Source organism: Terrapene carolina, unplaced genomic scaffold (assembly GCF_002925995.2).
Source record: "Terrapene carolina triunguis isolate 2854851 unplaced genomic scaffold, T_m_triunguis-2.0 Scaffold42, whole genome shotgun sequence".
NCBI lineage: Eukaryota > Metazoa > Chordata > Testudines > Emydidae > Terrapene > Terrapene triunguis.
Genome location: NW_020664393.1, coordinates 64840980 through 64863240, shown reverse-complemented (window position 1 = coordinate 64863240; position 22261 = coordinate 64840980). Strand labels below are relative to the sequence as shown.

The 22261-nt window shown below is 45.9% G+C and overlaps 1 protein-coding gene across 1 annotated transcript; it reads left to right on the top strand.

The window, feature by feature from the left end:
• Positions 1-12065: 12065 nt before the first annotated feature.
• Positions 12066-16326, top strand: TTC32 (tetratricopeptide repeat domain 32). Its single transcript, XM_024198621.2, has 3 exons — positions 12066-12308; positions 13110-13276; positions 15273-16326. Exons 1-3 carry the CDS (start codon positions 12160-12162, stop codon positions 15398-15400), a joined length of 444 nt encoding a protein of 147 aa, XP_024054389.1. The 5' UTR covers positions 12066-12159; the 3' UTR covers positions 15401-16326.
• The last annotated feature ends 5935 nt before the right edge of the window (positions 16327-22261 follow it).

The window sequence follows — 22261 nt, the reverse complement described above, 5'->3', positions numbered from 1 at the left end:
AGGTGACCTGCCAAGAAACTAGGGTTTATAATTTGAATTCTTGGTCTCTCTCTCTCTCTCTGATCTGTTAATTGTTTGTTTCACTTTTATGGTAACCAGGCTGAATCACACAAGGTTAGTAATAACAGAAACCAGCTGACAGCTCTTTGTGAACTATATGATACGAATTAGCAGCCTCAATCAACTGGTAGGCAGATAATGTGTCCATATCACACTGTCATAGTTGTCATCCTTGTTTGGCAGTAAGAATGGCGATTGAAGGGATATGGTGACTGAATTAGTCTGTCATCCTTCCTACTTTGTAGAATTGAGCCCCACTGTGGGCAGAGTGTGGTGAAGCTTGCAGCTGTACATGTTCTGCAAATAGATAGAGCACTTCAGTTTTCAGTCTCGTCAGTCTGGTATCTTTCACAGGCACTAAATTCACTTTAAGGAGGATTATATTTTTGAGGAAAGATTGTCAGGAGTCTTGTTTTCTCTTGGTTTGTCTTTCTGGCTGGAAAAATTACCTTTGTAATATCCAGAAGTTAAATCTTTTGTTCTTTTGAGTAGTTTATCCCTCCTGTATGGAAAAAGTTTATATGTGAAAAATATACCATTAAATAAAATGTGATTTTCTACACTGATACTTGGATGACCTCTCATTTCTTTGGTTTTCTAGCTATAGATACTGAATTACACTGTTAAAGAAACAAATTAAATCAGAGTTATATAAGGCCATGTCATTCTGTGCCAGCATTAAGATGCAACAAAAATGACACAAGAAGTAGCATCAAAGTGGACAAATTTACAAATGCTTTTTTTTTGGTTTGTTTCTCTTGAGGGCCTGTCAAAATGAGCTATCCTACAGATCTTCCCAAATACACATGTAGCACCTCTGAAATGCTGTCCCCTCTGAGGAGAGCAGCAGCCAGCCAGCACTCAGCTCAATTGTGGGAAGGAAAAGGAAATTTTGGCCAGTGATTGTGGGGAAGTTGTACTATTTGTGCCCCTGGATCTTTGTTCAAAGGTGTTTTCTGCACTAGCATTTCAGGGTTTCAGCCAGAGACCTGCAGAGTTCAGAAAGGGAATTCCCCCCAATCCCCATGTATTTGGTGGATTGGTTTTTTTTTTTTTCATTTTTTGTTTTTAAATCTTCCTCTGAAGTATCAGGGATGATCACAACTGGAGATGGGACATAGGACAGGGAGGGTGTGATATTACCCAGGGTACAGTCTGGACTGCTGAATAGCTGTGTCGTCTCAGTTCTCCAACCTGAGATGCCTTTTACACTGCTTTACTGGTGAACAGCCGCTCCTGGCCAGTTAACACACTGCCTCCAGCATGTAACTTGCTCCCACTACACTGCACTGTGTGCCACTAGCTAGCCACTTATGAATTACACTGCAGAAGAACACCAGCAGATTCTCTATTCCCAGACTTTCCACCAAAAATGTGCATCTTGTACTATCAGGCACAGTACTGAACAATGCAGGCTCATAAAAAGTCCCTCATTTCATGAATGAAAAATGATATGCACCAGCCTTACTATCTCAAATGGAGTTTCCCACACACTTTAATCCAAACACGCTGGTAAGATAAAACAATACGAAACGTTTATTAACTACAAAAAGATAGATTTTAAGTGATTACAAGTAATAATACATAAAAGTCAGGATTGGTTACAAAAGGAGTAAAATGCAAGCTAATGCCTAACTTACAAGCTAAGTGCACTTAAAAGCAAAAAGGTTTTGTCTCACCATTTGTTTACAACAATCTGTACTGGCTGAAAAGTCTTCCAGCCAGGACCTACCCCCACCCCTGTTCAATGATGCTTTCTTTGTCTTTCGAGCATTGTAGCTGCCGGAGTAGAGATGGATGGAGAGAGAGGTGATTTGGAGGCCAATGCCTCTCATTCTCACACTACTCTCCCCTCTTTGAGGATTACCCCCAGCTGGGCTGCAGGTGACAAGTAGTCTCTTAGGGATGTGATGGTATGTAAATTTCTTATTCACACCTTCACCCTGCCAGAAAATGGCTGCTTAAGCAGGTGATACTCTTTTAACATCTGTCTGGGTGTTGGTCTGTCCTTTCTTTCTAAGAAACCAGTTTGGGCCTGCTTTTCTTGAACTTGGCACATATTACAGTAATGATTAAGGCTGTGTTTTAATCACAGGTATTTTTGGTAAAAGTCATGGACAGGTCATGGGCAGTAAACAAAAATTCATGGCCCGTGACCTATGACTTGTACTATATACCCCTAAATAAAACTTGGGCTGGGGTGCTGCGGGTACTTTGCGGGGGAGTGGCCCGGGGGCGTGCCATGGGTGCTGGGGGGTAGCCTGGGACCGCCACTGGTGCTGGGAAGGAGGGTTGGCAGGGCTGGCAGGCTACCTACCCGGCTCCGTGTGGCTCCCCGGAAGCAGCCGGCATGTCCCTACATCTCCTAGGGGGAGGGAAGGCCAAGGGGGCTCCATACACTGCCCCCACCACTAGCAGCGGTTCCACAGCTCCCATTGGCCGGGAACCGCAGCCAATGGGAGCTGCGGGGGTGGTGCCCACAGGCAGGGGCAGCGCGCAGAGCCCCCTGCCCATCTGCCTTGGAGCTGCAGGGACATGCCAGCCGCTTCTGGGGAGCCCCCCTGAGGTAAGCATTGCCCCACACCCCAACCCCCTGCCACAGCCCTGAGCCCCCTCCCACACACAGTCTACTGCTGCTGCTGTGGGGGGGACCGTGGTGGCCCAAGACTGCCCCAGCAGCAGCCAGTGAGGCTGGCCAGGGGCTGCCCGAGCTGCTTGGGCAGCCCTGGAGCCAGCCGTACCAGCCGCTGCAGAAGTCATGGAGGTCACAGAATCCGTGACCTCTGTGACGGACACGCAGCCTTAGTAATGATACTAAGGGCACGTCTTCACTACCCGCCGGATCGGCGGGTAGCAATCGATCTATTGGGGTCGACTTATCACGTCTAGTGAAGATGCGATAAAATCGATCCCTGATCGCTCTGCCGTCGACTCCGGAAATCCACCACGGCAAGAGGCGGCAGCGGTCAACTTGCCGCCATCCTCACAGCCAGGTAAGTCGACCTAAAATACGCAACTTCAGCTACGCTATTCACGTAGCTGAAGTTGCGTATCTTAGGTCGACCCCCCGCTGTAGTGTAGACCTAGCCTAAGAGTCTTATAACTTCATATACAGTGTCAATACACACATTTTACCATGACAGTAATGTTCAGCAGGTTATGACATTTCAAATGGTATCTCGCAAAATGTATCATAATGGACTGTCACAGAGGGCCAGGGCTCTGAAGTGAGCTTGGCTGGCTGGTTCTTGCTCACAGGGTCTAACTCATCACCATATGTGGGGTGGGGAAAGAATTTTCACCCAGCTCAGGTTGGCAGTAACTTTAGGTTTTTTTCTACCTTCCTCTGCAGCCTGTGGCTGAGAGTCACTTGCCAGGATTACATGGATGTATTTCAGTGAATCATTTGTCTGTCATTGTGGAAGCCTCAGGCACTGGTACAGCTGGGTCCCTCCTATTCTCTGCTTGTGGCACATAACAGTCTAGTCCAGTGGTTCTCAACTCATTACACATGTATAACCTGGGCCGCAGGGACCAGGTGGCAGGGCAGCGGCACCCACCCCAGACCTCAGCCGCGTGGCTGCCCTGGAACTCTGCTGCACAGCTGCCCCGCACCCTGGAGCTCGTGGGGCCGGCAAGCTGCCCTGCTGGGGCTTGAGGCTTCAGTGCTGTGGGAAGAGGGTGTTGGGGCTTCAGCTCCGTGGGAGGCACCTGCCAGGGCTTCAGCCCCACAGTGGGATGGTGGGGCTAAGGGCTTCTGCCCTGGGGGGAGGTTGGTCTCGGGGTTTCAGCCCCACAGGAGGTGTTTACCAGGGCTCGGGGCTTCAGAAGGAGCAGGGCCAACGCCCAGAACCTCAGCAGGCACACCCTGTGGGGCTGAAAGCCCCAAGATCCCCCCTTCCTGCTAGGCAGAAGCCCCTAGCCCCACCACCCTGCCGCAAGGCAGAAGCCCTGAGCTTCCCCCCTCCCAAGTCTGGTAGGTGGAGAATGGGGAGGGAAGCGTGGGGAGCTCTGCGAGCCGCACTTTAGCTTTAAAAGAGCTGCAGTTGGGCCATCTCTGGTCTTGTCTCCTTTGGGCTGTAATGCTTTGAACTAATTTTGGTGGTTGGGTTTAGTGTGCGGGTGCTGGGTGGTGCTGGTGGCCTGAGACACACAGGAGGTCAGATCAGATAATCTGGTGATTCCTTCTCACCTTAAACTCCATGACTCTAAAAAAAATATTTTAAATAAAAGATTTGGTTCCTTCAGGAATCATCATGTTGTGCAATAGTTACCATGTGTGTAACAACTGCATTATCTCATTTTCATTTCCTTAGTACCATAGGTGCAACTTTCTAATGTGCCGGGGGGGTGCTCCCCCAGGCTCCGCCCCCACTCCACCCCTTTCCCCCAAGGCCCCACCCCTGCCCTTCTTCTTTGTGCCCCTGCTCTGCCCCCATCCCACCTCTTCCCGCCCCGCCTCTTCCCTCCCCCAAGCATGCCCCGGCCTCGCTCCTCCCCCTTTCCCCCAGCACCTCCTGCACACCACGGAACAGCTGATCGTGGCAGGAGGTAGGCGGTGTGGGGGCAGGGAGAGGCACTGATCAGCAGGGCCACTGCTGGGCAGGAGGTGCTGGGGGAAGAGGGAGGCACTGATATGGGGGCTGCCAGTGGAGCACTCTTTGCTTAGTACTCCATCCCCGTTTCCCTCCTTTTATTTGTCATTCTTACTTGTGCCTTGTCTCAAATTAGATGGTGAGCCTTTTGGGGTAGTCTCTAGCCTTTTGGCCAGTGATACTCAGACCTCAGTGGTTCAGGAGCCAAATTAGTGATCAGCATTACCTAAAAAAAGCCACAGTAGTGTGAATTAATTATTTCATTTACTATAGTACTATACATTCATATTTAAACAGTATGACGGGGAAATATTTAGTTTATATAATTCTCACAGCAAAATGACTGCCCAGGTATTATTATTTTATCAACTACAATTAAATTGTAAAAGCATCCTGATTGGTTAATAACTTAGATTAGTTACTAATTAAATCTCACAGTGTTTTGATATTATGTGCTGCAAACAGAAGTGGATTAGGTGTTTGTGGGGCCTTGGGCCAAGGCAAGTGGGGGGCACCTCCCCACTCTTTCTGCCTGCAGTTCCCCCCACCAACCCCACCCAGGGCTCCTGATGGGGAAATGGTATCAGGGTGCGGGGGCTTTCCCCACTTGCCCGGCACTCCTGCTGGGTAACGGGGTTGGGATGCGGGGGCTTCTCCCACTCCCCAGCAGGAGAGCCGGTCGGGCAGAGCAGGGCAAGTCCCCACACCCCAACCCCACTCCCCGGCAAGAGCACCGGGCAGGCAGGGGGAGCGAGGTCAGGGCATGGGGGCACCCATTTTTCCGGGGTCCCTTAGTTGGCCGGGGCCCCTGGGCACGGGCTCCGTTGGCCCAGTGGCTAATCCGTCACTGGCTGCAAAGTGTCGTAGGAGACCCATTAAAGAGGCAATTGTAGCTCATGAGTCTCAGGCTGAGTATCACTGCTCTAGGCACTACTGTAATACTAATAATATAAATACACCCCACCCCAATATAATGCGACCCGATATAACATGAATTCAGATATAATGCGGTAAAGCAGCACTCGGGGGGGGGGCGGGGCTGCGCACTCCGGCGGATCAAAGCAAGTTCAATATAACGCAGTAAGATTTTTTGGCTCCCGAGGACAGCGTTATATGGAGGTAGAGGTGTAGTCTCCCTCTGTTACACTATCACCAACTGGTTTTAATTCACAAGGATTTGGCATTTAACACTCAAGCACTCCTCTTCCCACCTCTTATCCCACACTCTCACCATTGCATATGGTACCATAGTGGTGGTGGTGGCATTCAGAGAGTTCAATTTCCTATTACGTAGCTGCATTTTGCTCATATCATAGCACATGATTATTTAAATAGCCAGTTGAACTCTGCATACCATTGCCATCTACTGTTCATTATGTTTTATTGCATAAATTATACTTGGATTTTAAATCATGATTCATTAGCTATTTTTCAAAGGGAATGGTGGAGGGTAATGTAGATCAAATTTATAAATGATTGAATGGTATGTGTGAAGGGTGGTCTTCCTAAGGCAGAAGCTGAAGGCTAGTTAAATTCATGTTAGTCAATGGCTCTCAAACTTTTTTTTACTGGTGACCCCTTTCACATAGCAAGCCTCTGAGTGCGACCCCCCTTATAAATTAAAAACACTTTTTTATATATTTAACACCATTATAAATGCTGGAGGCAAAGCAGGATTTGGGGTGGAGGATGACAGCTCGCGACTCCCCCCCCCATGTAATAACCTCGCGACCACCTGAGGGGTCCCGACCCCCAGTTTGAGAACCTCTGCTATAGAATAAAATTTAGTACAGCAGATCCCAATTTATCCAATCTAATGGGGACCAAGACCAAATTGGATAATCAAACAAATACTCTGGAGAGTAGGAAAGTGCGAAGCTGCAGTGCCATCTAGCAGCCACAGGAGAGCTTGCCTGCTTCTGGACCTGCATGTGCTGGTTGTTTTTTGTTTCCTCTCTGATGGACCGCAACCTTGTCATAGTGGAGAGGCGTGCGTGGGCTAAAGACTCAGAGCGATATCGTCTGGAGCTTTCATACTTCTGTTAGGGTCCCCCTTGGTGAGCAGGTCTGAGGCGCGAGGCTCCTGACTAACCGTGGTCCAAACTTCACAAGACCCCACTGGTGGATTAGGCACATGTAGAGGACCTTTTAGTACTCTGCGGCTGTGAAGGCGGCTGAGGGCTGCAGCAGGAGGGAGGCCCTTGGTTGTCTTGGATCTCCTTGCCACTGGGTCAGGGTTTTCCTCCTGTCAAGTCTCCTGCGCACTGGTTTCCCCACGTTAAAAGATTTCACGTGCAGGCCTCTGCCAAAGGACTCAGAACTTTGTGGCGACGGATGAGTGGCGGTGAAGACAGGAGCAGTGATTTCTGGGAATCTTTAGTCACAAATCTGCACGCAGGCGGCAGCCGTGTGATGGTCGTCTTGTGCTTGGATGAGACAGAAGTGCATTTCGGCAGCAGTGGCTGTGACTGAACAGGCCTTTTTAGGATCCCTTCTGCTCACCCCAAATAGGGAGGGGGCTAGAAAAAGTGCCCCAAACGTAAGCTGTCTCACACTCTTCCGATGGGATGGCTGCATCCAGTGAGATCACTCAACTCCGCGGCCGAAACAAGAGATACAAGACGATGAATTTCGCCACCTGGAATGTCCACACCCTTATGGACTTTCAGCACAGTGAATGACCAGAAAGAAGAACTGCCCTAATTGCCAGAGAACTGGCAAGACTTAACATTGACATTGCAGCTCTTAGTGAGACCCGCTGCCGATGAGTGCCAATTAGAAGAGTTTGGAGGTAGCTACACCTTCCTTTGGAAAGGAAAGCCACCTGAAGAGAGATGCATTCTCGGGATTGGCTTTGCCATCAAAAATAAGATCACCAGTCAGCTTTTGGAGCTTCCCGTTGTAGGGATAAAAATCTTTATTTTACTGTTATCTCCCTTACACCATCTTGGATCCATTTATTAACAACTGGGAATCCATATTGGTTGCCTTTCTTCCTCAGCCACTGTTAGACCTTTGGCGCGCCCTTTTTGCCCTAAGGCAGGAACCTGGGTAGGTCACCTGACCTGTAATCTGCCCAGAAACTGTACGTTATAAAAGGGTCAGCACGTCCATCAGCTGGGGCTGCCCATCTTGGAGGGTGCATGTGCTGCTGCTGCTGCCGCCTATCTGAGAGGCGGAGTGCTGCAGTGTGCTACTGCTTACCCTGGAGGGTAGACATTAGTACCACGCATCAGGTTGTAGGGAGGGTTTCTTACCTACATGAGAAAACGAGCCTTCATCTGCCATTCTGATCCTGCCTCAGACATCCACCCATGACAAGGCAGGGAAGAAGAACTGCAAGAAGAACAAGACAAGCTTCCATCAGCCTGTATCTGAGGTCCTGCCTTCCACCTGCCTTACCATCTGGATCAGGTCCAGAGCCAGTCCTGTTGTGTCGGTGACAGGGATAAAGCTGCAGAATACGGTAGAGACTCATTTGTCCTCCATCTAACCTATCCGGGGTGAACCTTGGGAAGGAAGCTAAGCCCTTTTGTCACTGCCAGTGTCCTTTTATATTTGGTTCCCTTGTTTTCTTGGTTATAGTTTGGGAGTTCTTGTAGTTACCTACCGGTCACTTACCTGAGTTATTCTTACCCTTGTTAACTGTCTGTCCAATAAACCTGTTCTTGTTTTGCACCCCATCCATTGTCAGGTTTTCCTTTGGGGGATATAAGATCCCCATGATTGATGCGGGAGCAGGAAGACGTTCCTGAGACCTGTCCTCTGGCCAAGTATAAAATCCAGTCAACACCATGGGGATCAACGAGCTTCTTATGATCCTTCTGCTCAAGCTCAGCAACAACCAATATGCCATAATCATCGGCGCATACACCCCAACACTTGATGATGAGGAAGACTCTCGATGCAGTTCTCACAGCCACGGCAGACAAACTCATCCTCCTGGGAGATTTCAATGCCAGAGTTGGACGGGACTCCCAACTCTGGAGCAGCACAATAGGCAGACCTCGAGCAAGACAGCCAGCACAGCAGACCTCAAGCAAACCGCCCAATGACCACAAGATTCATTAAGGTACGAAGACATCAGTTTAGTCCCGATTTTGGTTTTACCAGAGCCTGGTGTTTATCACATAGTGGTGGTTACAATGCATGAACCCCATTTCATCTTTTAATTTTGCTAGGGCCAGCTTTTTTCATGTCTGTCCCCATTCCAGAGTAGCTACCCGAAGCCTGCTGTTGACCACAAATATTTATAACAGGGGACTGCACATCTTGTTTGTAGGTTTTTTACAGCTGTTTTCAATGTTTTTATTTGTTTCTGTTTGCTGTTTTTGGACTGCTTGCCGCCCTGCTAGGAGAGTGGAGCATTTCAGGGCTTTGTAGCTTTTTTTGTTTTTACTTGCCCCGCTAATTTCGTGGCATGTTGTTTTAAGCATTTAACATGGTTATATTACATGGTTATAGTTTGCACTATTTTACATTTTAAAGCTACAGATTTTGCCCTAGCCTTACAGATTTTATTTCATGGTTTTTCCTCACTATATTTTTTAAATTCATATGGACCTTTTTTGCTAGCGGTCCAGCACATCCATACCTTATTACACTTTTGGGGGATTCCCTAGCTTGTGTTTTTTTGTTATGTTAGATCACGATTCCTACAGAGGACAGCTCGCTTACTTACCAGATCAGTAGTCGGGGTCACCAGTGTTGTTAGATGTTCAGCTACATGTGTGTGTTCTTCCTGTGTGCTGCCCCAGCTCTGCGCAGACAGCCGGCACAGCAGACCTTGAGCGAACCGCCCAATGACCACAATATCCATTAAGGTACGAAGGCAGCAGGCCAGGTTTATTGTTGACACAGCACGGTAATAGCACCTGGCAGACTCTATGAGAATACTAAGACATGTATGCCTGTGACAATGGACACAGCTCAGTGAATGGCAGAACTTTCCATTCCCCCCTCGGTTGAATCAAGACACTGTCTCAAAAATATATTTTCATGCCCTGATACAAACAAGTTACTGTCAAGGCTAATTCCTCACTCTGGCACTTTGAGTGAAGAAGGTGAGGGCCCGCAAGGATTCTAAAAATTAATACTGGCCACTCCAGGCTTGTATTAAACTCCCATGGTTACAGTTTTTCTCTGACCTTGGATTGGTAGATGCTGCCACCACTCAAGTGCAGAACCCCTTTGAGAGCTCTGGAAGGTGCACTTGGGAATTCCTTCCTGTGGGGTACCCTCAAGCCCTTTCACCCCCCACTCCGGGGAAGAGCTGAGAAAGAGAGAGGAAAAAAAAAAAAAGAAAATCAGCTGTTGCCACTAGCTAATTAAACAACATGTGCACAAACCTCTTAAGACACAAAAATCCAATTCTGTTCTTAAAAAGGGTAAATTTTATTTTTAAAAAAAGAAAGAAAGAAAATGCATCTGGGAACTCAGGCTTTTTCTAGATTTTAAAAGAGCAGCTACAAAGATTAAGCACCAAGAATAGCTTTCTTGTGGTCTAGCTTAAAGATTTCAAGCAAAACAAAAGCACCTGGAGGTAGCACAGAGGAATCCACAAGCCATAAAGAAATAAAAGGGATAAACCTAATCGCATCTTCCTAGACATTTCCTGATCTACTTATATATCTGGGGTTTTAAATGAGTAGTTTCTAGTTATGATACTGATGGGTTTTTCATACTTGGCCCAAGCTTCTTACAGCATAGCTGCTGCCCTGTCCGCCTCTCCCCGGGAGAACAACAGACAGGCAAAAGGGTAGTCATTTTTCAATTTTAAAAAGTTTTAGCCTTCCCATTGGCTCTTTTGGCCAGGTGCCCACTCACTTCCTTTTATCTATGCAGAGCAGTGAGACTTTTTACAGGTAGAGCAATTAGAGAACAGCTACTAAGAGGGATTTTATAGCTACTGGCTGGCTTGGTGTCCATAAAAGGGAGCTACCCTTCATTTATCAGTCACATACTGCCTCTCAAGTTATTTTCCCACCCATTCTAGAATACAAGAGTCACCGAAGAAGACATTTTGATTACGAGGCATGGGATAATCCCGTAAGAGACCCCAAACAATTCAAAGTTGAATTCTTTAACCAGGTGCTAGACTGTGCAATGCAGTCAGTTGAAGAACGTTTCATGCAGCTCAAGGAACGCAGCAGTATATTTGGGATGTTGTGTGATATTCCAAAACTCCTCACTATACCTGAAGATCTACACCAGCAATGCAGGGCACTAGAGACAGTGTTGACACATGATGACATGCACGATATTAATGTGAGTGATTTAGGTGATGAACTGAAAGCCCTTTTAATATACATTTCAGCAGGATCAACTCCAAAGGCTGTTCTGGAATATATGTGCACAAATAAGATGACCACCCTCTTTTCAAATGCTTTTGTTGCTCCACGAATACTTCTAACACTCCTGTAAGTTGCCAGTGGCGAATGCAGCTTCTCCAAGCTGAAGTTAATAAAAACACATCTGTGCTCCACAATGACACAGGAGAGGCTAGTCAGCCTTGCAACCATCTCAATAGAGCATGAGCTGGCCCAGACTGTGGATCTTCAGGAAGCAGTTCAAATCTCTGCAACCAAGAAGGCACAGAAAGCACCACTTTGACTATTCAAATAGATAAAAATGCCAGTGTTTACTATGCAGACAAGAAAAGTTACATTTGCTGTTCAGGCGTTTGAGAGTCAAGTGTTACTTAAAATTTTTGAACAAGGGATTTTAAGTTGTTACTTCTCCTTTATTGGGGTAGGCAGCAGAGCAGTACCATGAGAGGAGTAGAACAGGAAGAAGGCGGAAGTGAGACCTTTCAAAGTTTTGGCTCAAGCAAGGGGGCATGATCCATCTCAGGTCCCAAAATGTGGTGGGCCGGCCCAGTGGGGAGGGAGTGCGAGCAACAGAGGGAAGGAGGATGGAGTGAACAGGGGCAAGGCCTCAGACAAAGCATGGGGCAGGGCTGGGTCCTCAGAGGATGAGTGGGGCAGGGGGCGGGGCGAGGTGTTTGGTTTTGTGCGAGTAGAACGTGGCACCCCATTGCCCCAGCTGGGTCGGGGACGAGTGGGCTGGGAGAATGCCGGGCTTGGCAGAGCGGTTCCCAGTACGGCCTAGGGCTGGCAGGGCTGTGGGACGCAGCACGGGGAGCCCACGCAATAAGGGGGGTTCGAGGCGCTCAGCCCCACCCATACGCAGGACAGGTATTTCGGAGCCGAGGGGACTGAGGGCATTGGGCAGGGGCGGGAGCTGCGCGGCAGGCCCAGGCCGGGAAGCGCCCTGGTGGAGGGGGAGAAGTATAAAGCGCCCGGCTCAATCGGGGCTATAGGTAGAGTCTGGCTCGGGAGCCCAGTGCATTATGGGTAGCCCATTTACTTCGCAGGCGCCCTACAGCGCAACGAGGGGCGGTGCTGTGACGTCACGTCTCCGGCCCCGGAGCGCGGCCACCGTAACGCGCCGCCGCCGGACCCTGGGGCGAGCGGGGCGGTTGCTGTGGTGATGTAACCCCGTCATGGAGCAGGAGCCGGCTCGCGAGTCCCCGGACCTGCTGTCGGCCGCGCACGCGCAGTTCCGGGAGCAGCGCTTCGAGGCTGCGGAGGAGCTGTACAGCCGCTTCATCGCGCAGTGGGTATGCGCCTCTGCCGGCCCCGCCCCCACCAGGTGAGTCTCGAGTAGCTCGGGGGCGGGGCGGGGCGGGGCGGGGCTGGCGTTTCTGCGGAGGGAGGCGGGCAGGGCAGCAGGGGGCGCAGCTCCTCCACTCGACGGAGTGGGGGGAAGCTCTAGCTCTCCGCGCGCCCAGCAGCCAATGGGCTGGGCCGCGAGGCTGCGGCGGGCGGGGCCTTGGGCGGGGCCGGGAGCGCCCTCAGGTTGGGGCTCCGCCCCCACATCCTGCCCGTTCCCACCTGTGCTGGTCCCCAGCCCGTCCTCTGCCCGCCCCCCTCCCCCAGCAGGGCAGAGCCACTGGGGGCTGCCAGGAGCCCGCCTGCTAGAGCGCTGGGCACCCCCAGGGCAGGGCAGTCGTGTGCCGCCCGGCGTTTGTAACCCTGGCCCCCGGCCCCGGGAACAAAGCGCAAACCGGGCGGGAACTGAGCTGGGGACAGGCACGCCAAGGGGCGGGGCGGGGTCTCCTTCCCTGGCAAGGTGGGAATCCAGGGCGGGTGTTTCTCTGAAAGGGATTGTTTGGAGGAAGTTCTGTGGCTTGTTACGCAGGAGGCCAGACTAGATGATCACAGTCTACACCGGAGAGAGTTCTCCCATCCGCGTAGTTAATCCACGTCCCCGAGAGGCAGTAGTTATAGTGTAGAACTGTCTACACGAGGGGTTAAGTCGGTTAACTAAGTTGCTCAGGGGTGTGGATTTATCACACTCCTCAGCGATATAGTTATACTGATATAGGTATATAATGTAGACCAGACTTTTGACTCTTAAGTATTCAGTGCCCGCTCTCTCTTTTAAATCAAGGAAATACCTCACCCATGATCTCGCCACGGCATTCAACAACAGGGGACAAATCAAGTACATGCGGGTTGACTTTTATGAAGCAATGGATGACTACACATCAGCCATACAAACCCAACCTGATTTTGAAGTCCCATATTATAACAGAGGATTAATACTGTACAGGCTAGGTATGGAAAAAACATGGTTCATTTTCTAATTTAGTATGTTGCCTTTGCAGACTGCCTTGCACAATGGTGCCCTATTCTTGGTTGGCCCTTAAGCACTACCATGATAAACATAATACTATTAATGTGCTGCAAACTTGGACCTGCATTACTCCAATTTCATGCCAGTGGAATTATACCATTGTAAAACAGTGGGAAATCAGCCCCCTTAAATCACTGTCCAAAGTAATTGCTTTAAAAATAAACAGGAAACTGGGTTTTTTAACAGGTTTGTTTATATGATATTGGGATGCTGAACAAACCAAGTGACCCACCAAATAAGTGGCAGCCTTTCATAATGTAACTTGATCTGTGTAAAAAGGCCTCCAGACTAATTTGTTTCTGTCATTTGGCTTTTTATTTGTGCTGGGTAAAGTTTTGGGGATAGAGTTGTTGGCCCTGATTCTGCTCAAACAACATTTTTTGCACCAGGGGAAATCCATTGCTTTCAATGGAGGTATTCCTGATAGTATACCATGGTATCTATCAGATATAAAAACACACTTGAGTAATATTATGTGTGAGAAACCAATAAAGGCAAGGAAATCATAAATTGAGGCTACTAGGCTGCTTTTCAGTCCTCTCTTCCATCATCCCATTTGGCCATTATCACTATATGGTGTAGCCGATGGTGTCGCAGCATTTGTTTGTAATCTTTTATTTAGGGATTGCACTAGGTGAACACCTGATAAACAAGAGCTGATTGATTTATTCTAACAACTAATGAGGTCGGGAATAATTATCACCATTTTACAGAGATTAAGGCCACAAGTAAATCAGTGGTATGCCAGGTAGAGAAACCAGATCCCCCGGAATCCTAGTTTGGTGTATTAACCACAAATCCATCCTTCCCATTATGTGATCTGTGTTTTGCAGATTGACTTGGATATAAGTATTTTGTGTCATTCCAGATAGTATTAGGGGGTCAAGTGAGTGGTGAATCTTTTAAATCATAGTGTGATGTTTTTTGAAAATCCTTTGGAATATAACATTTTTTTTTCAAAGCCTTGTCAGAAAATGTAAGAAAACAGCACTTATTTGAGCCCCGATAGCTGAGCAGGGCACAACAGTAGCTATGACAGCATTCACATTCACTTCAGTAAGCTTTGGATCAGGCCCTAAATCATCACAACAGAATTGGCTGCTGTGATCTGGGACATTCATCAGAAAAGTAATTTGAAATCAGTTATGTGAAATTCTTCTCTCTAGTTTGTGCTCTTTTGGGAATTAATACAGAAATAAATGTAGAGTGAAACTTTGATAACCCACAGTCCGTTTTTCAGAATAAAATGATTGTTACTCCCTACTTAGCAAATATTTAACATCGTTGTGCCGAAGACTTCATTATATTATAACATTTACTACAGTATGTTTGCTAATACATTATGAATTATATTTAAATTAAACTACATTAATGTAAAAGATCATAGTACGCTTTTATGTATTATCCTTGTTGTTTTGTTCAATTTACTCAGCAATTTGCAAAATTCAGTAATCTCCCAGTAAGTCTCACCATCATTCTATAGTTTCGTGAGTTCTATATCTTCTGTAAGTTTTCTGGTTTTGAAAACAATCTAAAATACTCATGTATGTTCCTGAAAGGAGACAAAACTACTAACAGTGATTCTGCGGATGTGCATAGTGGTATTACTGCTGAATGTTTTATAATGAAATGGCATTAGCAGAACCATTATGCTTTAATATGAATAATTAGAGTACAGAGCCTGATCTTGAGAAGACAGAGAGCCTCCTGTGAAGTACTAAACACCTTCAGCTCCCATTGTTTCCAAGTTGAGTTGATTGTGCTTAACACATTACAGGATATGCCTTAGAATTTCTAGTATATGCAACGGAGAGTTTTGTTTGGTAAAACCATCATACATCATTCTTCAGTTTTTGTTTGTGAAATAGCTTAGATGCAGAAACAAGTAATGCACATTTTCTTCTCTTTTTGTCACAGGATACTATGATGAGGCTTTGAAAGATTTCAAGAAAGTTTTAGCATTAAACCCTGAGTTTGAAGATGCTTCCTTGAGTCTAAAACAGACTATTATTGACAAAGAAGAAAAACAAAGAAGGACATATTAAAAATCCCACTAGCTCCATAAAAAATGTTTTCTTGAACACTTAGTTGACTTGAGATTTTAGTCTCTGATGAATAAAACACAAGATTGTTTACATTTAACTTATCTTGCTCTGGGGAAAAGAAATTTTCTTAGTTTTAGATAAATAATCAAAGTAGGTATGTACTATAATTGCCAAGTAAACTATAGTTTTTGAACAGCTCTGTAATTGCAGTGTTGAACAAAAGCACAATGTTAAACCTGTCTACGATGCTGGTCATTCTGTGTTGAAATATTTTATAATATATACAAGTTCAGTAACTACTACTAAAGTCTGATTGTTAAAGAAATGTTTATATGTACTCTTGCACAGATTTATTTAATAAGTCTTTAGTGGAGGAAATAGACAAATTATAGCAAGTTTCAATACTTGAAATTAGGTGTTTAATCGAAATAATTTCTTTAACATTGTTAAAACTGTTTTACAGTATGTTAGTAGGTTGGAATATAACATCTGCCTATTGATTTCCAATATGTCCATCACAAAGGCAGTGGGCTATAGAGGGAGTATAGTATAAAGTTTATATTTTATTGTAATGATTGAGTGGATACTAAATGGATATATTGTTTTGATTTCTGTATCATCTGCAGGAAACCACAAGGATTGTAATTGTTTGAGTTGTTCATAGCAATTTTCCTTTTGGCTTTTTTTTCTGTTTATTGAAAAAATTCAATTAATTTATTACATAAAACCCAGTGTGATCTAACTAGCCATAAGGATAAGTGCAAACCGGTTCATCTTTTATTTCAGATTAGACTAGAGAAGCAGCAGTTCAAGTCAAGAACACTGGGTCTATTATGCCATTGTGTTGTGCACAGGAATAAAGTTCTGGTTTTAAAAAAAAGTTTTTAATTGCAAGCATGGCATCAACTTTAAATGTATTCTGAATAAATAAGACCACTTTAAGGTTCCTTTTATACTGTATATTGCTTCATGGAAGATCTCACAGCTCCTTACAAATACAAGGTCATGTCACTGGAATGATTTGTGAGAGTCGGTGGGAAGTTCCACAGCACTACTTGGGTAAGTAAAGAGACTGGGGTTTAGCCCTTAAATTGCTTTGTGTTCTATCTACAGTTACCACTTTCATTACAGAATTTGCATACAGTTCTGGGGTGAAACACTGCAACTGTTTTAATGAGCATAACACCCCCTTACACACAATTTTGTACAACCCCATCCTGCTTCCCAGACAATGGTTTTAGCCTTATGACACACCTGTTAGGTTTGGTGGCATTGTTAGCCTTTTTTACAGGAGGAGAAACAGACATCCTGTGGCAATAGGGTCCAAATTTTCAAGAGTCTCAGTTTTGGTTTTCAAATGAAGATTCCTGCAGCCATTAGTTGTGTTCATTTCCCCATAAAAAACGTGTTGGGGAGGAATGCTTTCTATCTATGGCACACTCACATTTCATAACTCTGACAAAAAGACTGTGGCAAATGAGGGTGATATTATTTTTATGAATAGTCTATGTACCTCCATTTAGGTGCTTCCTATTGTCCCTGTCTAAGTGGAATTGAATTAAAAAGGGTTATTAGGAAGAGCAAGCAGAAAACAAAACAGTGGTCAGACAAGACAGCTCTGGGCAAACAACTTCAAGTAACCGGTGACTGGGCCAGTAAATAAGGAAGATGCTCTTCCCAGGCATGAGCCAAAAGTTGCACAGCTGTTTTGCTAAGACCAGAGCCTACAAATCCGAAGTACCAAGCATGCCCTGGAGAAAGGAAGGGGTGAATGGTCAGCAGCTACTGGAGGGGGTGGAGGAAAGAGAATGCAGCAGAGGTAGTTGGTCTGAGGGAGAAGGGGTAAGCTTAGGCAAGATAGGAGTGCAGACTTTTTGTATTGTAACCTTTTTCAATGTTTGTTGTGTGCCGGTGGGTAAATAGACAGTGGCTGTTTGGAAGGAGCTGTTCTGAGTCACATTAAGCAGCTGGTGATCACAGGCTCCCACAGGGAAGGGTCTTGCAAGTGCCTCGTGTTAAGGCGGTTGGAAGCAGGGTGGCTGCCACCTTGGGGTTCAGTCTAAAAGTGGTAGAAGTTCAGAATACCACTCAGAGGTACAGGTAGCAAAATGTGTCAGCTGAAGGCTGCACTCATGAAGGCCAGCAAAGGAGTACAAGGCACCACTTGCTTTGCAATCATGAGTAGGGTGGGAGAACAGATGCTGGTGCTCCAGTCTAAATAGGGTGAACTACAGAGTTGCTCTCTGGGAGAAGTGCAGGTAGAGTTGAAAGACACTCTGTCGGTTGGAAAGTGTGTCTATGGAGAGAGCAGGCGAAGAGATCACAGGTGCAGCTCACCCCTGAACCATAACACAGTCCTTTCTAAATACAACACACAGGCATTTTAAAAAAATTGAAGAGTCCTCTTATGTATGTTTTGGAAAACAAAAAAACAAGGACTTTAAAAAAAAAAAATGAAGCTATACCTATCTCCTAGGACTGGAAGGGACCTTGAAAGGTCATCGAGTCCAGCCCCCTGCCTTCACTAGCAGGACCAAGTACCGATTTTGCCCAAGATCCCTAAGTGGCCCCCCTCAAGGATTGAGCTCATAACGCTAGGTTTAGCAGGCCAATGCTCAAACCACTAGAGCTATCCCTCCCCTCCCCTTCCCTTTATGATAGACGTGCTCATTCTTCCACAACCATTTCATTTTATATACGCTGCTATTCAGTTTTTATACTATCCGCATCATCATTGTAGGAATGTTTCACTGAATTGGGAACAACCTTACACTGCAGTTTTTTCAGAGTATTTCCTTTTCTCAAAAAGACATGAGATGCCCTGGTCAATGTATTTTTTTTTGGTATGTATTTTTATATTGGTGGGTTTAGCCAATAAGCTTATGAGATATCCAGATATCTTTGGGTGCCAGTCAATCTAACCCCATCTTCTTTTTCAATCTGAAGTTATTAAACCTTGCTGTGTGGCGTTTTCAGCCATTTGGGCCTGTAGAAAGGGTGTTGGGAAGACACCCTTCTCCATGTCAGTAAACTGAAGTAGAGGGATACACATTGTAACTCTCCTTTGGTTTGAAATATTTGCTACTCCTATTCCTTTATGAATTATAAAAATAGCAGAGGACAGTAAAATTTTATTTTTAATGTTGCCAGATGTAATTCAGAAAATCTCTCCCAACTTGTAAAATGAACACAATGTAATCTTTAGACAATACACTATACAGCGGTATATGGTACGGTCGGGTTTACACCTTCACCAGATTTAGAGGTTGTCTCTGCCTGAAAATTGTAAGTTATTGTAGAATGTCTGAAGCGATCCTGGCTGCTCCCTTTAGAGCCCTGGCTAAGCGTTCGCCTTTCATGGTCATGGTGCTGCACCAGTAAATCCAACAGGCGGTTGCTGCTAACATGCCTGGATTGGTACAGTCTCTCCGGGCTAGGAACATTTCAGACATTAATAATTCACAGCCTCTTCTCCAAGTTTTTCTACAGGCCCAAAAAAGCCTGTTTCCCTCAGGCAGGCGTCACATTGGCCAGGGTACTGTACTAGCAGACCTCCATTTAAATCTTTTTCCCCAGGACTGGGATTATCTCAACAATGAGTAAGAAGCTTCTCACCCAATGATTCTCTACTTATAAACTTATAGAAGTGTTTGATCCCCTCAGTGCAGTACAGAATGTTTTGTTTCTTCCAGTATCTGGAACAATCATTTCTTTCTCATCTCTTGTTTGATCAGAGACATGGAAAAGAGGAAGATCGTGGACCTCTGTAGTACCCTACTACACTAGTTTTTGATGTGGAGTTAACTTTTCCCAGAAGGGAGTGAGCACTGGTACAGCCCTCACACATTCAACTCTATTGCAGGGACTAAATAACTTCCACATTCAAAGAAAGTTAGACACAATGATACTGTTGCAGCTCAGCAAGCCACAGGTGTTAGAGAATCTAGGCTGTGAAATGTTTCAGTGGTAGCCATGTTGGTCTGTATCAGCAAAAACAACGAGGAGTCCTTGTGGCACCTTAGAGACTAACAAATTTATTTGGGCATAAGATTTCGTGGGCTAGAACCCACTTCATCAGATACATGGAGCGGAAAATACAGGAGCAGGTATAAATACTTGAACAGGTGTGAGTTGCCTTACCAAGTGTGAGATCAGTCAGACAATTCAATTAACAGCAGGATACCCATGGAGGAAAAATAACTTTTGAAAGTTGTGAAATGATACCCTAACTTCTCTTATTCTTACCTAGCTAGAGGGTAGAGAGATTTGCAATCATAGTAGATGGATTGAAAAGAATCAGTCATTCTAAATGGAAAGTCTTGGGACATTAAAGGGAAAAATGACTAAGCTTGTGCCCTTTTTTTTGTGTGTGCTTCTTTATGGTGCATGTTTTCCTCTCCCAACTGCTTTTTTAAACTCAAAGTGACAAAGAACTTGAGAGTTGGTGGACCTTGGAGGGAAAGATTTTAACCCAAGCCTTACAGAGTGATAAATTAACAGTATCTGTGCAGGACTATGGATACCTCAGAGACCTCTGTTCAGAGTGCAGCTATAATTAAAAAATACACAACCAGATGTTAGAATGCATATGGAATAGGATGGAGAATAATACCATTACTTACTCGTTGAGTCTGCTCTGGAATAGTGTGTGCAATACTGGTCCTGTGTCTCAAAAATGGAGAGGGTCAGAAAAGGTCTAACCTCTTAAGATGAGACCTTCACAGAAGGCAGCTTGTCCCACATCTCCCTGCAAGGAGATTTCCTGCATCTTCCCCAGAAAAAGTTAGTGCTGGCCAGTGTTGGTGATCATACTAGGTGGACCCTGGTTTGACACAGTTTGGCAATTCCTCTCTTTCTAAAAATGGCTGCTTTTATCACACACTGTTTTTTCATTAGGGCAGCAATCTTGTGCTGGGGTCCACTATCGCGGTCAACCATTCAGAACTCAACATCCGCATAGGAAATGCCCCCACAACACTGTCTAGACTGAACAAGAGGGTATGGCAAAACAACAAACTGACAGAACACACAAAGATCTGTGTGTATCGTGCATGTTATCGGCACACTTTTGTTTGGGAGTGAGACATAGACCTTATATGCTCATCAGGAAAAGAGGCTCAACAGCTTTCATATGCGTTGCCTTCGTCGAATCTTTGGAATCTCCTGGAGGGACAGAGTCACCAACACTGAGGTGCTCAAGTGGGCCAGCATACCCAGCATGCAAACACTCCTCAAACAGAGGCACCTCTGCTGGCTTGACCATGTGTCCTGAATGAATGATGGGCACATCCCAAAGGACATCCTCTACGGTGAATTGGCATCTGGAAAAAGACCCAAAGGACGCCCAAAATTGCATTTCAAGAATGTGTGCAGGCAAGACCTCAAAGAAATGGACATGGATGTGGACCAATGGGAAGATCGCACTCAGGACCGCAGCCTTTGGAAACAAGAACTTAAAGGTCTCTGGAGTTACGCAAGAAAGCTGTCCAGCTTAGCAGAGGAGAAAAGAGCTTGCAGAAGGCAGAGCCCAAAGGGTTGAAACATCACCTTTAAATGTGACAGATGCAGCAGAGATTGCAGCACTCTCTCGAGTGCGTCTCTTCAGCCGCAGCTGCCATAAAACCAACTGAGTAAATTCATTACCTCTCAGGGGCACATACCCATGGTCTCTCAAGTCTGAAGGATGCCTACTACTTGGAGCAACAGCAGCAGCTGCCGCCCTTCAGAGGAAAGCAACACTTCACTCAATACTGCCCAGAACTTTTTACTACAGTGAGACTATGGGAAAGGAGACTTGACTCAGAGCTAGGCCAAGACTCCCACTCCTACTGGAGATTGAAGAGGGCCTATAGTATATGAGGAATACCCTCCAATATGGCAGGGCAGATGGAGTTCTCACATTGCTCTTTACAGCATGGGCATTGTATAGCTGGTTTTCCCTACAGGACCTTTGTCCTTGACTTTAGGCAGAGTTTGCTCCCCCTCTGCAAAATATGGAGGTGGACTACTTCCCATTCTCACTGGAGTGAAGGAGTCTGATCCTATACTAGGATGATACAAAGTCTGATTCATTGCTTCATGAAGAGCAGACTTGCATGGAATAGCTTCTGTGCATCTAATGCATAGTCTCCCCCCAGCCTCTCGAGGGAGTCAGAGTGGTCAGCTATAAAGGCTATAGGATAACTAGTCAGATGGTACATCTACACTGTGATCTAGGGGCATGATTCCCAGCTTGCATACACATTGAGCTAGCATGAGTATAAATAGCATAAACAGGAGTGGCATGACTTAAAGGCCTGTCAAGTACAAAACAGCCTGAAACTGGTGGGTATGTACTCAGTCCAGCTTGCCACTGCCCATGTTTCTTGACTACATTGCCATTTACACTCTCACTAGCTTGATGAGAGTTAGTGTGAGTATGTGAACATGAGCTGGGAATATCAACTGGTAGTGTAGTTGCAGCCTGTACCGAATCTGATTTATTTTCTGGACAGCCAGTTTAAAGGTGTATCCAAGGCTAGTGTGTGTGTGCGCGTGTGTGCGCACACACACACACACACACACACTCTAGAGAACTTGACAGTGGATGAGTTGGTGTTTTAGTGATGATAGGAATCCATTCTCCCTTTTGCACAGTTGCTGTTATTGTACACTGACAGGTACAGGAAAGCGAGACCCCTTCCTTCGAGTATCTAGTTTATATTAAGCTTGTGCCAGCACTAGATGCATCAGTATCCAGGCTGAGAGTTTGTACTGAGAGAAGAGAGCACAGCCTGTTAAATTTTACAGGGAACAAACCATAAACGTGGGGATCCTGTTAGGCACACGTTCTGTGTATTTATTTATTTACAGTAGCTTGTG

Excerpts from the sequence above, each read along its gene's own strand:
- TTC32 (XM_024198621.2), top strand. The coding sequence starts at position 12,160 with ATGGAGCAGGAGCCGGCTCGCGAGTCCCCGGACCTGCTGTCGGCCGCG. Across the intron at positions 12,309-13,109 it reads GCCGGCCCCGCCCCCACCAG|GAAATACCTCACCCATGATC; the intron begins GTGAGTCTCGAG and ends TTTTAAATCAAG. Across the intron at positions 13,277-15,272 it reads ATTAATACTGTACAGGCTAG|GATACTATGATGAGGCTTTG; the intron begins GTATGGAAAAAA and ends TTTTTGTCACAG.